Below are 16812 nucleotides of genomic sequence, written 5' to 3' on the forward strand. Positions count from 1 at the left end.
TTCAGGCAAGTTTGCTGATGTAGTGAAGAAGTGAATTGTTTAATTAAATGCTTCTTGCTCTAATAGATCACAGTTTGGAAATAGAACAAGAAGTAATTTGCTTAAATTGCATAAGAGAAAGCTAGATTAGGCATTAATGTAAAAGTTTTCTGGCAGTAAAGGAAAATAAGCTGTGAAGTAGTTTACAGGGATAGGTTGTGTAGTTCCTACCCCTGGATGATTTTGTAAACAGCTTATACAGATGTGTGCCAGGTTTTATGTACAGTTGATCCTACCATGCAGTGGGAGGATAGATTAGTACCTCTCCAGGTGCCATCCAGTTTTGAGTTTTTTTGGAGTCTGTGTGTCTGTGAGGTGTTGGAGCTTAATGTCACATGTCTCTGATTGTAGTCGCCCCTCCCTTATGGATCCATGCTTCCATGCAACCCAAATTAATTTGAATTACAACATTTTCTATTTTGTGTTTTAAATGCATGTGTGATTTTTTTTTTTTTTTGCTTATGAATCTACATGCAGAATAGAAAAGTCAGAATTGGCTCGAGAACCTCCCTATAAATTTATGAATGTGAGAACTGTCTTGTTGCACATCTCCTGCAGAATTGTTTTCGAAGGCAGTGGACACGTGAGCATCGCCTCACCCACAAGGGCAGAGGTGTGTGAGTGTGTGAACCCTGGGGCTTAGGGGACTGCTCCAAAGCCAAGTTGTGGCTGCTGTGATACAGATGGACCCTGCAGCATTTGGCAGGACACGGGAGAGCAGATGAGGTCTGCTGCCAAAGAGAGACCCTGAGGGAGCTCCCCAGCCCTCTCTGATGCATGCTGGTGTGGCTGGAGGTGACACAAACACCTTCCTACTGCCAAAATAGCACATTCTGCAAGAAGCCTCTGCTCTGTGGGTCTTGCCAAGTGGTGAGCTCCTGAGGAATGCAGTCTTCATGCTGCTGCCAGAGACTAGTGGGGATTATAATCTCATTAATTTTCATGGAAAGCCCAGGGAGCTGTAAGCATTAGCCTAGATTGCAGCAAGGATAAGGAGGTCACTCTGCCAGTTGTTGGTGCCACTTGTTAGGGAGGTTTGTTTAGACCAAGCTGTGCTTTTGCTGTGAGCAAGCCTGTTTCACTTCACCTGTGACATGGATGGATTTAGGGTGACAGAAGAGGAATTCATACCCCTTTTGGGGTATGCTGCTTGAGCAATCTCTGGTTGTAAAACCCTGCATTGCACAATCCTTGTGTCATGTTTAGCCCTTCAGTAATTGCATTATAGAGGTAAAGAGGGCCTGGCTTTAGCTGCCTGGACATACCATCTCCAGATCAGCATGGACAAGCCTGTGAGCAGGATAAAGTAGGTGGAGAGCTTCTGGCTGCTGGCATTCCACTTGTTCCACCTGTGTTGAGCAAATATGCAAGAGTGAAAAAAGGGCCCCTCTGGGTGCAGGCAGCGTGCCAAGTGTCACCAGTCAATAAAACCCACGGGGATTCCTCTTAACTGGGTCCAGCCTGTGCGTTTGCCCAAATAGTATCCACCAACATGACAGCTCTTGCTTAGAAATGGCCAGGGGGGTTCATGTTTAGCAGATTCCCAGTGAGTGGAAGATCTGGGCAGCATTCCTTCCGAAAAGGGTAGATCTGCCCCAGCAATGCTTGCTGTGCACATTCCCTGCCCATCAAAGAGGCACTATCCTTTCCCTAGGAAAACTCTTGGAAGCAAATGACCAAAGCCATGCTCGAGCTCAGTGCATGCCTGCCAGTGCACAGGGGTCCCAGTGGCCGAGGGTGGGGTACAGTGCCCTCCAGACTGCTGACCCCCTGTACCCCACAGCTGCGCAGGAAGCAGGCCTATGTGGAGAAGGTGGAAAAGCTGCAGCAGGCGCTCACACAGCTGCAGGCGGCCTGCGAGAAGAGGGAGCAGATGGAGCGGCGGCTGCGCACACGCCTGGAGCGAGAGCTGGACTCGCTGAGGATGCAGCAGGTGAGGACAGGGTGATATGGGCAGGACCCCAGCATGGGGCCTTTGGTGTTGATTTTAACAGAGATGGTCACTTGCATCCCTGCCAGGTGCCACCTTGCTTTTGGATTCAGGTTGTTGGGCTTTCCTCCAAACCATTCATTTGGATAGGGTCCTGGATCATTGGAAGTGTTCAAGGTCATGTTGGATGGGGCTTTGAGCTTGTGAAGTTTTCCCTGCCCGTGACAGGAGGGCTGGATTTAGATGATCTTTGAAGGTCCTTTCCAACCCAATCCACTCTATGATTCTTATTCCTGATCTTCAGCAGAGTATGCGGCCCTTCTGCTGTGGGACTCTGGACACAGTTGAGCCCTGCCTGCTGCTGGGCTGGGATGTCCTGGCTCCCTTGCCCAAGGGCAGGCAGGGGAAAATGTCCTTTCAGGTTTCTCTCTCTAGCAATGACAGATTGTGCAAAACTCAGCTCCACAGAGAAGGAGGAGAGGAAAGGTGTGGTACATGTGAGATTTATCCCAAAAATTTTAGCTGATGTTTCATTGAAAAAGCCAAGTGGGATGATGTGGAAGCTGGTAGGGGCAAGACCTAGGCCCTTATTTGTTCTGCGCAAAGCTTGATGTATGTGGTTCACGGAAACCTCAACCCATGACAGATCTGGAGCCAAGTGATGGCATCTTCAGACAATAAATTATTTATGTATCAATCCAGTCCAGAATGGGCTAGGAGTATAGATTGGCATTTCTGTGTGTCCCCTTGTTTTTTGGCAGCCCTGTGTCCTTAGAGGAGTATTGTTATGCTTATATTTTATGCACAGTTATTCCTTTGTTATATCACCTTCATCCCTAAGTCCCAAGTCCAGTCGTCTCTGAACGGGAAAAAGATAAAGCATGAGGAGGTTGCAGGGAGAATTTCCAGGCTGCAGCCTGTACCAAGTGCCAAATAGGTGGGCATTGGCTCTGGAGGAGAGTGAGCAGATACACTAAATGTATCAAACTACAGCTTGGGGAAAAACCAGCAACATAAGCAAAGCATGATGCTCCTGGAACTCCTGAAGGGCTCATTCGTATCTGTCATCACACGCATCTGCTACTATAACCTTTCCTTATTTATAAGCCATTAGTGGACACCAAAGCAGCTGTTACACAGAGCTTGTGCTGCCAGAAAGCAGAGGGGCTGATCCTGCTGGCAGTATGCCATTGGCAAATAGCTCTACGGTCAGGGTCAGTGTCAGTGGTTTGCAGAGCCATGAGGTGGCCAGACCTGAGAGCATCCCCTTCCTTCCAGCAGCCCCAGGGCAGGGCAAGCCCCCCAGCAGCTTTGCCAAGGTATCACTCTGCTGCTTCTCCCTGCAGGCCCTTCTCATTCATCTTGGCTCTTTCTTGCTGCCATAGAAGTGTGTCAAGTCTTTCTTGCCCAGTCCACCCTGGGCTTGGTGTTCAAGTCTTCTCAGTTCCCCCTTAGCCAACTCTCTTCCTGTTTAACAAAGGAATTACATGGGGTATGACATGCTAATGCCATTTGAGAAAAGGACATCTGAGAAAAATACAATTAAAATTCAAGTGAAGATAAAACTAGAACTAAGAAAGGCTGGGGATACAGAGACAAATTGATATATTAAGTAACAGAGATACACTGTCGCTCAAGTCCTTGTCTTGGGAGTTCAGGCTATGTCTGTTCACTTTGGCAGAAAATTCCTCTGTAACTTACAGATTCTTTCATTTTAAAATTTTTTTGGCAGTGTAATTAGGAATTGGCCTTTAAGTTGACAAAGTTTTCAAATGCCAGCACCCATTCCATCTAGTAAGTTTTAAGAGGAAAGATAGTCTTAACTTCTTGTCTCATGTATCAGCTTTGAGAGAAAACTTCGGGGTGTTTTTACTACTGTTATCCATACTGTTTGTTTATGAGCCACAGCACTGCAGAGAATCATGTGGCATCAAAATACCCCAGCTTTTTGCTTCAGAGCTGTCTTCTTTGAGTTATCAAAGTTATAGCTACTGAAATATTTTCTCATTGCAGAGAGAAAAAGGAGATTTTATTTTCTCATTTTTACCAGAGTCAGCAGAAGAGACCCAGCACACAAGGAGACGATGAGCCAGAATCTGTTCTGTCCCTGGCTTGCTGGTAGCTGAGTCCAAATGGCAAATCTTCCTTATCACTGATACCACTGACACACAAATTGGGACCAATAAACAAACTCTTTCAGTCAGCGTTGCAGGCTCAGTGTTCAGGGCTGGCAGATGTTTTTGACTCAGAAGATGACAAGCACCTGTGATGTCCCAAGATACCATCAGGACCACACTTCCAAAATAGTACCTTCCTGCCAGAGATTTGACTGTATTTTTGCAGGAGCAGAGTCGCAGCCGTTGTTTCCAAGGGCTGATTCATATTGCATTTCCAGAAAGCATCTTCCAAACACGTTATTACTGCACCAGAGGCAAAGGCTGCAGCCCTTCCCTGGTATCTCTAGTTTCGGTGGTACAGCTTTGCCAGTGGAACTTCAAGGTGCAGCATGAATGAGAAGCCAGTGCTCCTGAGACATGGTTTCCTCTTTAGCACAATACTGTTCACCATGGAGTATAACAAATCTCTTGCATTTTTTATTTAAAAATGAATTTGTTTCTACTGAGTTCTCCCAGAGGTTCATGCCTCTCCCCTCAGTGTGCACTCATCCTTCTGCTGAGCCAAGGAGTGGATTTCCATCTGCCTCTGCTCTCTATCAGCAGTGAGAGAAGCTCAGGGTAGCTACCCATGCTGCTTAGGTGACTTAATTAAGTGTTGTAACTGGGTGGAATAAATCCTGCCTGGACAAGCACTTTCCTTGCAGAATAGATGGAAAGAGTTACGCACCCATTGCTGCTTGTCAGCATCCAATGGGAGCCACTCCACAGTGCCTGGGGATCTTCTGCCCCTCTAGTTAGAAAGTTAGCTGTTACACCACAGAAAGCATCCCCTGAGGGCACAAGAGAACTAATGTGCCAGAAGGGACAAGCTTAAATGCATGTCTGGGGTATTCTCCCAGCTGCTGCTTTAAATGGGGTGCCATGTAACTAGGTCACAAGGTGCTTTTTTTTCAGCTTCAATATATAAACCCTCTGCAAATAACTGCCTGTCCATACTAAGCACTGCCCAGCCATGGGCATGAAGTCCTAGCAAGAAGAATGTATCTTTTAAAGCTTCATTGCTTCTTTTTCTACCAACTTTTTTTCCCCTTGGCTTGGGGTATCCCAGGAAATCTCTGCATATCCAGGGTAGCAGCCAAATCCCTGCTTCTGTCAGCATGGTCTGGGGAAGCACATATGGTCAACTTGCCTGTTCTCCAGCAAGCTAAAGGGTTTAGCCTGGGGTTTTCACCTGCCTCTGTCAAAAGACATGGTGATGGCTTTGTATGTGCCAGAAAATTGAGGAAAAAAGGGTCAGCATCTCCCATGCTTGGCAGGGCATGAATATCTGTCACTGTTTCCACTGGCAGAGGCAGGGCAGCTACCAGGCAAGCAGCCTTCCGGAGCATAATGCCCCAGCCCTCATGGAGCTGGTGCGGGAGAAGGAGGAGAGGATCCTGGCCTTGGAAGCTGACATGACCAAGTGGGAGCAGAAATATCTGGAGGAGAGTACGATCCGGCACTTTGCCATGAATGCTGCAGCCACAGCAGCAACGGAGAGGTAAGATGACCTCACTGCAAGCAGGCAGCTCTGTTCACCATGGAAAGCATGGGGAAATAACACAAAATGGGTGTTTTCTTAAGGCTGGATGTTTCTTGTCTTTCCCTGCTGAGTTGCACTGCCAGGGTTAATGCACTTGTCCAAGGTGTGATGCCAGTGAAATACAATAGTTGGTTAAGACAGGATTTATCCTTCTGACCAGGTCCAAAAGTTTATCAGATCTAGGCACCAGATTCAAGCAATGGCCTCTGGCAGTCTGAAGGTGCCAAATTACACAGCACAGGTAAGGCAGCTCCTCCCAGCACACCGGCGGAGTGAGCAGGGACATTGTATATGGCTGCACCCATCCCATGGCCTGCAACAAGGTCGTTTAGCCTAGTTTTAAAAACCTGTAATAAGGGAAATTTTGTTGCCTAAATCTCCTTTTTCACTACTTCATTAATCTTCAAACTAAAATGTTTTTCCTGATAGCTAAGCTAAACTTCTTTACAGCAAATTACCTCCACTGATTCTTGTCCTTCCCAGGCATACAGGATGAGCAACAGAACACAGTTGATGTTCAAACAGCCTTGTATATATTGGAAGACAGATAGCCCCTGTTGTATCTTCCCTGGTCTGAACTAACTTCCTCCCTTCAGCCATTCCTCACATGTCCTAGTGTAAACCCTTTCCCATTCACATTGCATATGTCTGGACTATCTCTCTCCAGTTTGTCTGTGTCAGAGTGTGGTGGCCAAAAGCACAAGAGGCAGTGAGACTTCCCAGTGATCAGGAGGATGGGATAATTAACTTCGCACATCAGTTTCCTAGGAACCAAATCCCCCGAAAACGTCCTAAAATGAGTTTTCCCTTTGAAATGTGTTTAGGTGCGTGACTCAGGATGGAATTTTCTTTTGCACTTCAGTCTAGGCAGCAATTCCTATGCTGTTTTTCAACGTCCAAAGTGTAGAGCTTTGTTACTGGTTCATGATGTAGTCTTGTTGACTTGGGATCTGGCGAGTGAGTCCCTCTAATGCCTGACCCTATCCTTCTGGATGGCTGTTAGCCCTGTATGGGTCACCCATGACTCCAGCATGCTCTCTGTTCCTTTAACCCAGTTAAATTAATGGCATTAATGACCCAGCCCAAGCCAAGAGTAGCCTGCAACAGGATGCCCCGATGCCAGGGAGCCACCCGCTTGACAGGCAACCGTCGCTAGCTTGCTCTTTGAACGTGGCTTTAGGGTTTTCTTTGCAAGTTTCAATCTCACTTGCAGAAGCCACCCTCACAGTCTCAGGAGCCTGACTCACTGTGGTGACCCTCTTTTCCAGGGATGCCTCGGCCCCGAGCCACTCACGCAATGGCAGCTACGGTGAGACAGCACTGGAGGTGAGGGGCTGGCAGGAGGAGGAGGAGATCGTGCAAGCCAACCGCCGTTGCCAGGACATGGAGTACACGTAAGGGATGCTGTGCCATTCCTGCTTGCTGTGGTGGGGGGGCTGGGTTCAGATAAACCAGGATGCCCTTCTGTTCCTTCCTACGTGCCCAGAAAGAATGGGCTTGGCTTCACTTTGACTTAGTTTTGCTCTTCAGCATTCAAACAGGGATTAAAGAGTTGTTGTCATTAGATAACTTCCTCCCTATCTTCTTGTTAAGCCTTCCGTGGCAAACCCAACATTTTTACAAAACAGAGGCTGTTCCACTATTAAAAGTAGTCTGTCATGCAAGGACACAAATGTGCAGACACTTTTATAAAGAAGGTGTGTTTGTTGCTTTTGGAAAACACCAGTGATTGTTTTTACTGGGTTTGGGTTTTGTTTTTCACTCACAGATGCAAGCTACTCCTACTTCCAGGGAAGTAGTGGAGTTTTGCCACTGGCTTCATAAATATAGATTAGCATCTTGTATTTACATTGTTAATTAAACATGTGATGATGAAAACTAATGCTTTCACTGCTTCACAAAATGCACCTGCATTGTATTATATATTGTGCAGCACAGTCAGGCTAGCCATTTGACTGTCACAGTGTACACATTTTTGAAAAATACAGTTTGGTAGTTGTTCAGTATGATTTGGTGTTAAACATTCCTGGAGAAGAGTTCAGATAATCCCATTTTTTTAGTGATTTGAGAGTCTTCAGGGTCTGTATGAGAGAAGTAGCGATCTTTGCTCAGCTCTGAACACCATGTGCTGATCGTTTCTGCAGCAATGAGGGAGAAGGAAGAGCTCAGACTTTTTTTTCTTACAGAAACCAAAAGGAACCTTTCCACTCACTTCAGCATGTCTTCACTCCAGCTGACAACAGACCTGAATCTTGGGGTTAACTCAGTCTGCCGAAGCATAGTTTCCAGATTTGGCCCTGATGTATTACAGGGGTGAAAATTGCCTGTGTGTTTGTATTGTGAACATAACAATGTGCTTAAGACACTGCCCACTGCTCCTGCTGGGTTAGTAAAACCATAGCATAGATGGGTTCAGTTAACCTTGCAGAAAAGTTTTGGCTTAATAGCTAGAAATGCTGTCTGTTTTGAAGTGCATGGTTATCCTTGGAGGAACTGCTAGGAGCTGCCTTGTCCAAGTATCTCAAAACCAGAGAGGACAGAACAGCAGGGCATCTGCCCTGGAGGCCTCCCTTCTGCCCCTGGGTGTGGAGACCTGCCCATATGAATGTTTTTTCCATTCCTGTAAGCAGAGCATTCATATTTTGGCAGAATAAAGAATCTCCATGCCAAAATAATTGAGAAGGATGCCATGATCAAGGTCCTTCAGCAGCGGTCACGAAAGGACCCTGGGAAAGCTGACAGTGCCAGCCTGCGGCCGGCTCGGTCCGTGCCCTCCATCGCCGCTGCTACAGGTGTGCATTCGCACCAGACCTCGCTCACCAGCAACCAGATAGCTGAGGAGAGGAAGGAAGAAAAGCTCTGGAAGGGAAGCATAGGTGAGTTCAGTTTAAGCTTTGGCTCATCCATTACTCTGTCATAATCCTTCTGCTTGAGCTTAGCAAAAGTGCCTTGGCACACATTACCCTGACAGCTCATTTCCAGAGCACTTTCCATGGGCAGAATGTGCGTCCTTGTGCTTAAGTCAAAAATCTGTCATTCTTTAACCTTGCATTGTATCTTAATTACATTTTTATTCATATTAAATCATTCTGCACTGATTATAGAAAGCCACAGTTGAGGGAAGTCTTCCCAGATACAAGCACACAATGTTTGCAACTTCATGGGAGTAAATAACAATTTTGGGCTAGAAATAAAGCCTGAATAAAGTTAATCAAGAGGGTGAGCATCCCTTTGGATGGGACAGCATGATGTGATGTGGCAGATCAGATGTGAAAATCAGTGTTGGACTGCCTTTTGTTTGGGGCCACATAGGATGGGGGTGTGGAGGTGTGCGAGGCTGTGTCAGGAGTAAGTGCCACTAGGATGGGTGTGCACAAGGGGAGGCAGGGAGGGGAAGCTGCTTTCAAAAAGCTATTTTGTAGGAAAGTACATATGGATGCCAGAAGAAGCAGCATCAAGGGAAAAACCTAAGCCAAACTAAATGAGTTGAGACATACCCAGTGTCTTGTAGCTCCAGGGTGGGATGGGGGACAGCACATGTGTTTGAGCCAGGATATGACTGACCCCTATGTGTTTTCAGGGCTGCTCTTGGGAAAGGAGCACCATGACCACCCATCAGGCTCTTCACAGCCTCCTCCTCTGCCCTCCTTGTCTTGCATGCCCGTCCCAGTGCCGGCAGCCTCCCACGCGAAGACGGGCAGCAAAGACAGCAGCACCCAGACGGACAAAACTGCTGAGCTCTTCTGGCCTGCCACCGCCTCCTTCCCTGGCCGGGGACGCCTGGGTACCACCCCATCACACAGCCCAGCCCCACGGCCCCTGGGGACACGAGTGGCCAGTGAGAAACTGGGTGAGCTCTGCCAGATCCCTGTGTCAGTGCAAAATGTCAGCACCCCCAGGGCTATCAGCAACCCCCAGAGACACATCAGTATTAATGGGGGCAAGGTGTGTGTATGTGATGCTGCCACAGTTTGTAAGGTGCAGTGGAGGTTTCTTCAAGGAAACTAAAATTGTTGAGAGAGAACTTCCTAAGGCCGCCCAGAGTGGCTTTGCAGAGCTTTGTGCTTGGCAGCTTCTGTAGGGCTTCGTTCACCTGTGGCAGGCAGAGTTTGCAATTATTCGTGCTGCCAGATATAAAACTGTAGAGTTTCACACCATGAAAACACTCCACACCTGCTCACATACTCAGACTCTTCTCTTTTTTTTCAACTGAAACCATGGTTAGTTAAAGCACAATTTTCTCCCTAATTTTTAAAGGAAAGCTGAGGGAAATATTAAGGAGAAAGTGGAGATCTTTTTTTTTACGGGGGATGGAGAAGTAGAATTTTAATTATTTTTGAAAGGTGGAAACTGCTGGTTTGCAGCCTAGCAAAGGAGACATTTATTTTATGGACATTATTTTGAAAAAGCCTGTTTCTTACACATTCATCTCCTCTCAAAAGCAAGCTTTCCCTCTAAAAACGTGCTATGTATCATTAAAAGAGCTGACTATCACAGAACTAGATGGTCTTTAGCATCCCTCCCAACCCAGACCATTCTATGATTTTAGCTAATGAGGTTCTTTGGTCTATATCTCTTAAATAACATCTTTGTGCCTGTCTTTGGGGTCTGTGCACACTGACACCTGCTGTCATTGTGCAGGGAATTCAGCATCACACGTTCCTAGTGTTCTGAACAAATTTGGCTTTCAGTATGTAGGATGTACAGGTAATACATGCCCTACCTTCCAGGAATGGGTTGATATTTGCTTTGAACAATTTGCTATTGCATTTGGGATGAAGACTAACTTTCCCTTCTTTCCATTACAGAGAACTCCAGCCACGGGAAGCTGCCTGACAGCAAAGGCAGAGTGAGCAGCCTGCTCCACAAGCCTGAGTTTCCAGATACAGACATGATGGAAGTCCTCATCTGAGCAGAGGACAGCATCTCTGGGGTTTTGTGTGTGTACAGCTAGGCCCAAGATGGTCCTTGGTGTGCCAACATTAAAAACTAACCCTGAGAGTGTGAAAAAGATGGAGTTTATGCCCAAATTGAAGCTAGAGTCTGATATGTTGAGACTTTTGACCGGGTGAGAAGTCAAGAGCACTGAAGAGGAGCAATGAAATGAACATCTGGGATTTTCTGAACAGAAGGGGTCGTTGAAAATGGAGAGTGGTGTGAGAAGGGGATCGTTGAGGAAAAAGGAAACTGTGTTTTGTGGCATAAAGAGAAAGTACTGAAGTTACAGACTGGTTGCATGCTGCCGTTCTGTTTTCCTGCCTCTGCAACCAGGACAGGAAGCGAAATCCCATCTCTTTGGAGGCCAGAGTGAGTTTCTTAGTAATCCAGGAAAAACTTACATCTTCCTCAGTATCAATGCATTTCTCAAAAGTTTCAATCTCAAAAATTTCACTACTTAATTTTTGTGAATAATTGGTCTGTAGGTGTAATCAGCAGGTTCTTATAAGTATTTGTTTGAGTGGCATTGCTGTGGTTTTCCTGGGCAGGCAGGTCAGGTGCCTCTTTCCTGGCTGGACAAGTGTTTCTCTTGGAGCCAAATTTACAGTACAAATATTCATGTCTCGCAACCTCAGAGCTTGCTGAGACTTCTTTTTTTGGTAGGAGCAGTTGTTGGCTGGAATTCTCCTGGTGGATGAATGTAGAAGAGGGGGGAGGGACCCTTCTGAAGCGAACCCTGTTGTAACCATAGGAAGGTTTCAGGAGGGAAAGTTGGGGGAGTATCCCAGCAGCTCCCTAAGGGGCTGTGCGCTATAGAGTTCCTTCAGAGGGGAGCTGCATGGGTGTGTTTTTAGAGGAGTTAAGCTGGGTTTGCATGTGAGATCAGAAGATACCTCTTTCTGGGCACTGGTTCATAGTATTGGAAGGATGAGTGTGTTTGTGGTAAAAACAAGATTTTTCCTTACTTTCAATTCTTATAGCCAAATCCTACCTTCCTTGAGCATACAAACCTGCTGTTCAAGCTAATGTGGGACTGGACATTAAAGGGTGTAGGAGCAGGCTGGGATGGGTTTAACTGCAAAGCAGTACGTGAGCATCATGTGTTTTCTGTGCTGCGCTGCACGTTTTTTTCACCTTATTTTACCCAGGGTGGAACATTTCTCATTTTCAGCTTTGTCCCTGAATTCAGTAAGAGGCAGCCAACTCACCCGCTGTGTTACTTGTGGCTTCGTGCACTGCACATGCCGATAGGGAAATTTTCCTATGTGAGGCATTTCTGTATTGGCTTTGTGATTCCTGAGCCTTGTGGTGCACCATAATGACTTTAAGGAGAGCTTGGCTGTGGGAAAAAGAGTGATGGGATCTAATGTGAAGCTGCCTAGAGTGGAAAAGTGATGGTTGCTAGAAGTAATCATGCACTCAGGGCTGGCTCAAAGTCACTTCTTCCCATAGGAAACAAATCAGAGCCCTTGTCTGTTGAGAATACCAGGCATTTTAAACTCTGCTTTCACCGAAAACTGAATCCTTGTGAACTCAAAGCCTTCACAGGCCAGAGCCTTGTGCTCAATACTGCCTGGCTGATAACTTTTTTATGAAAAAGAACAAAATTGCTATGTTAAAGCTATGCACTTATTTTTGCGTGTACCTAGAATTAGACGTATGTTGTTGTCACCCTCTTTCTGAGTTTTGCACTTGTTAAACATAGTGGTAGGTCAGTTGTGCAGGAAGCAAACTGTGTGTTTCAAGTATTAGCAGCTTTGCATTGTGAAACCAAAGGTATAAAACCCTTGGAAGATATTATGCAGCTTAATATATGCCTTGTAAGATAATTTTATTTTTTTCTCTAGAGTTAATTTAAACATTGTAATTGTTTGCATAAAAGCCAGGACCGTGCGTGACATCACCACTGACCCACCTCCATGGCCCTTCCTCAAGTGTCTGTGGGAAGAATGGGGCAGGAGAAAGACAAATCAAGGGAATACAAGTAAAATATTGGTTACTATTTAATTGCATTACTTTTTATCCAAGAAATAAGGATACCCAGGTGCTTGGATATCCCTAAGCATTTTATTACCAGCTGTAATATTTTTTTTGCTGAAACTCTTTAGTAAGTTGTGTGCAGGCAGACACTGAGGCATCCAGGAGAAACAGTGCTGGATCAGCATGGATCAGCTCTCAGTTATGTTTGGTAGTGGTTCAGCTGGATTTCTCCAAGTCAGCTAGAGTACAGCACTCCTCCTTGTGGAGACCACAGTCTCTCCAGTTTCTGCTTTCCAAAGCTGGCTTTACACTTTATGCTGCCCCAGATTCATGGTCACATATAGGAAACTGTTAGAGACAGTGTGTAGGCAACTCTTGTTGTGGGCAACAGCTCAAATAAACCAAAAGGTTCATTCTCACCAATGGTGTTGAACTCAAAAGATGTTAGTTTTCCTGGAGGGAAGGTCTGGAGGACCAGTGTGTCTCCCTGCAGCCCAAGTGCTGGCAGGACTTGCATGGAATACTACTGCCATATGTCAGTCCCGCTCAGCAGAGCGGCGCAGCTCCCTTTGTGCTGGCTTTCCCAGTTCTTGGAACTGTTTTGTGTTTTTGGGAAACTGTGCTGTAGCCATTCCAGGTGACGTTGGTGGTAACTAGTTGTAAAATACTGTCATTTTTTATTGTTGTTGGTTGTATAGAGAAGTTTGTGTACAGTGTTGTACAGCTGGAGGGTTATTTGTACATAGGGGGAAAAACAAAGAACATTATGTGTCACCCCCAGTAAATGTTGATACTGTTGGTCAGCCAAAGATTTCTTATTCTTTGCTGTTTAAATTTGTGCCTTACTATTGTATATAATAAATGTATAAACATGTTTATTTTCTCACTTTTCCAGTGTGAATACATTTAGTCCTCTGGAAGAAAGGACTTAAAAAAATTCTTTAAGCTTTGCAAACAGTGTGCTAAGACTAAGATGGGATACCTCAGGGACTTTTAAGGTTGCATCTTCTCCATTTTTGGCAGTTGTTAATGAAAGGCCCCACAGCAGGTGACACCAGTAGGTGTATGTAGGCATGAAATCAGTGGGTCTCCAAAGCAGAGGATCAAACTGAGAGCTTCCCCAACCAGAAGAGCGTGATTTTAGTGAGATCATCTTCACTGGAAGGAAAGGAGAGTGGAAAGTTAATGAGATACTTTGGTGAAGATCTGAATGTTTTTTAGCCCTATGTTCCTGCTAAGCACATAACTCCCACTGATTTTTTTGTACTTTATTCTTGAGGGTCTGGGGCTCCTTTATCTGGCAGATGTTGGATCAGTGTGAGTGAGGTACCTAAATACCTTTTTTATCTAGATGTTCTTGAATGATGTACTGTGCTCAGCAAGGAATAAAGATCAGATCCCGTTTCATGCTGTAGTGCAGGCAAGGGGAATGCTCCAGCCTGTTGGAAATACTGTTCCTATGTTTGTTTATGGAACTGAAACAAATGGGGGGAAGGGAGCAAAAGTTAGCTGAGTATCTGGCTTTGAGTAAGGGAGGTTTGCTCAGCAGGCTCTCACATGCTCTTGAAAGTGTCTGTTAAAAAATTCCTGAACCAGGTCCCAGGGAGCTACAGGCATGAAAGGCATGAATGCCACTAAGGGCCTCTCTCTCCTGGGAGTTTTTCTCTGCCTGTCCCAAGCTTCTCTCCCCAGATCCTTGCACATGTTGAAAAGACCAACCTGTCCTGAGCAGGAGTGTGTCAGCAAAGATCCAGGGGGGTTGCAGAAGTTTGAGGAGCAGTTTGCTTCACCCAGATCCTGGCACGTGTTCCCTGTGCAAAGGCAGGTCAGTCTGACCCATCTGGTCACTGCATCTTCAAGACATGGCAGCTGGAAGTATTTCTTGGGCCAAGAATGAAAGTTTGGTGACTGTTGAGCTTGTGGCTTTTCAGCTTCCTTCAAGTCAAGATTTGACAGTAAAATTTGGCACATATCTTGTTTTTCAAGGTCATGGAAGAAAAGAAACTAACAGAGGCCAAACCAGTATTAGGATGGGAAAAGCCTCATGGCCAGCTGTGTTCAGGTATAACAAGGAGGGGGCTTATTCCATTTTTGGGTTGTGTCTTCACCCAACCCAAATGCTCTGGCCAAAAAAAAGAATGTCACTGTAACACTCTGCAGGTTAAATACATTTTGCATATTAACGTCAGGAATAAACATGCAAAGAAGCCAACTTCGGGAGTCAGTTTTTTTAAACATTAAAATCCATGATTCCAAAAGTAAGTAATGGACTTTCAATATGTAAGGAAAGAGCTCAGAAGAACTAAAAATATTAGCAAGATTGCCATTTAGAAGTGTTCAAAAGTCTAGTCTCACCCAAAATGACCAGACCTTTTCAGGCTTCACTTGGATTCAGTGCACTGTGCAGCTGTGACATCTCTTCTGTGCTGGTTACCATGTTCAGGGCTTTCTCCTCCCAAAGTTTGAGAGGGGCAAATGTACAAACAGCAGTGAGGTGCATTCTTGGGGAAAAGCTGTGATTTCCAACATCTTCAAATACCTTCTGGGTCTGGACTTAAGGTACACTGCAGTGAAACATGTGAAAAGTTCAGATCTCACTCCCTGGAGGGAAGGATGCTGCTGCCAGGTGTCTGCTTGTCATCAGAATCCCCAGTCTGGAGTCTGGATGCAGCCCAACAAACCGGGCTGGTCTGAGCACCCCGCTGTGTTCCTTGACCACTCTGAGTCAGGTAAGTCAGCCTGAAGGTGGTAACTCCCCTCTCTGCAAACCAAAGCAAGTGGGGAAAACAGGGCACAACGTCCACAGTGCAGTCCCACCTGAGAGAAGGGTAAAACACGAGCAGCTGTCATCGTGCCACTGTGATTAATGTTCATCCAGACCTTAAGCTGCGGCTTCAAAGCCTTGTAAAACCAAACGCAAGTGCCCAGCATTCCTGAGCTATAAAAGGCCCAGGAATTCATTGACTCGAGGTATGAAGACCACAAGCTATTTTCTTTCATACCAACCACTTCAGCTTTAGATGAACTAAGTATCAGTGTGCATATTTTCCAGAGTAACCCTGCATGCCCCTGCTGCAGTCCAGAACTCAGTCATGTGCCAGTACCCTCCAGTTTGACACAAAGCAGGGCAGCAGTTAAGAGATGAGACGCAGGTCCATGTTGGCCTCCCATCCTGTTGGAGGCTGAGGACATGCAGCAAGGTTTAGTGCTGAAAGGGAACTTTTTTCCCCAGGTACCATGCGATGAGGCAGTGATGGAACTTTTGCAAGTCAAAAGTTTGAAGATGGCAGTGCCACCACCTCTTGGGAGGTCTTACCCACACCTGACCATTGTGGTGGCTTCTCCAGCTGCTTGGTGGACTCATTAACTCCTTCTTCATGGCTCCTCTGGTGCCTGTGTGCCCTGGGAACACCCTCAGTTCCCTGCAGCAGCAGGGTGGACAGCCAGTGACCCTCCAGGCATGTGAAGCTTCCTACAGGACAGCTGGGCTCAGAATGAGAAAAGGGGACCGTGGCGGCAGCTGACATCCCTCCGCCAGTCCCTGGTTTGGGACTTGATCAGCTCAGGTAGGAAAGGAAAGAAGGAAGGAAGGAAGCTCCAGGAGGGAGAAAGGTGTAAAGTATGAGGAGATGGAGGTCTTCTTGCTTGGCCAGTTACTTGCAGCATATTTAAGATGACCCTTTTTGGTAGGCTTGCTATTAAAACTGCAACGCAATTTGGTGTGCAAGAAAAGAGCTGCTTGGTGTAAATTCCATCTGAATTCAGGGAAGGGACCTTAAAGACCACATGTAGTTCCAACACCCCTGCCCTGGTCAGTGACACTTTCTGTGAAACCCAGTTGCTCAAAGCCCCATCCAACCTGGCCTTGAAGATTTCCAGGAATGGGGCATCCACAACTTCTCTGGGCAGCCAGTGCCAGTGCCTCACCACCCTCACAGTACAGAATTTCTTCCTTATGTCCAATCTAAACTTTTCCTCTTTAAAGCCCTTGCCCCTTGTCCCATCACTACATGCCATTGTAAACTCCCTCTCTGCCTTTCTTGTAGCAACCCTCTCGTAGCTCTGGCTTTCATCCTCTCAGTGCACATCCTACCCTGCTTCTCTGCTGCACCCTCTCACCCTGAGGCCTCCAACATTTTTTTGCAGCTCAACCCTGCCAGAAACAGGCAGGGAAAGCCCAGGCGATCAGGTTCTCATGTGCCACCAGTTTTACTGTTCAGTTTTAA

General features: G+C 46.2%; 1 protein-coding gene across 3 annotated transcripts in view; it reads left to right on the top strand.

Annotated features, from left to right (window-relative positions):
- Nucleotides 1–13472, top strand: part of AMOTL1 (angiomotin like 1) — a 78423-nt gene extending 64951 nt beyond the window's left edge. For all 3 annotated transcript variants that reach the window (XM_032099194.1, XM_032099197.1, XM_032099195.1), the window contains 6 exons: nucleotides 1823–1972; nucleotides 5436–5626; nucleotides 6937–7062; nucleotides 8318–8544; nucleotides 9249–9518; nucleotides 10477–13472. In XM_032099194.1, the coding sequence (XP_031955085.1) occupies nucleotides 1823–1972; nucleotides 5436–5626; nucleotides 6937–7062; nucleotides 8318–8544; nucleotides 9249–9518; nucleotides 10477–10580 (1068 nt within the window). In that variant the 3' untranslated portion in view covers nucleotides 10581–13472. The remainder of the gene's footprint in view (nucleotides 1–1822; nucleotides 1973–5435; nucleotides 5627–6936; nucleotides 7063–8317; nucleotides 8545–9248; nucleotides 9519–10476) is intronic.
- Nucleotides 13473–16812: the final 3340 nt, after the last annotated feature.

The sequence above is a fragment of the Corvus moneduloides genome, chromosome 2 (genome assembly GCF_009650955.1).
Source record: "Corvus moneduloides isolate bCorMon1 chromosome 2, bCorMon1.pri, whole genome shotgun sequence".
NCBI classification, from domain to species: Eukaryota; Metazoa; Chordata; class Aves; order Passeriformes; family Corvidae; genus Corvus; species Corvus moneduloides.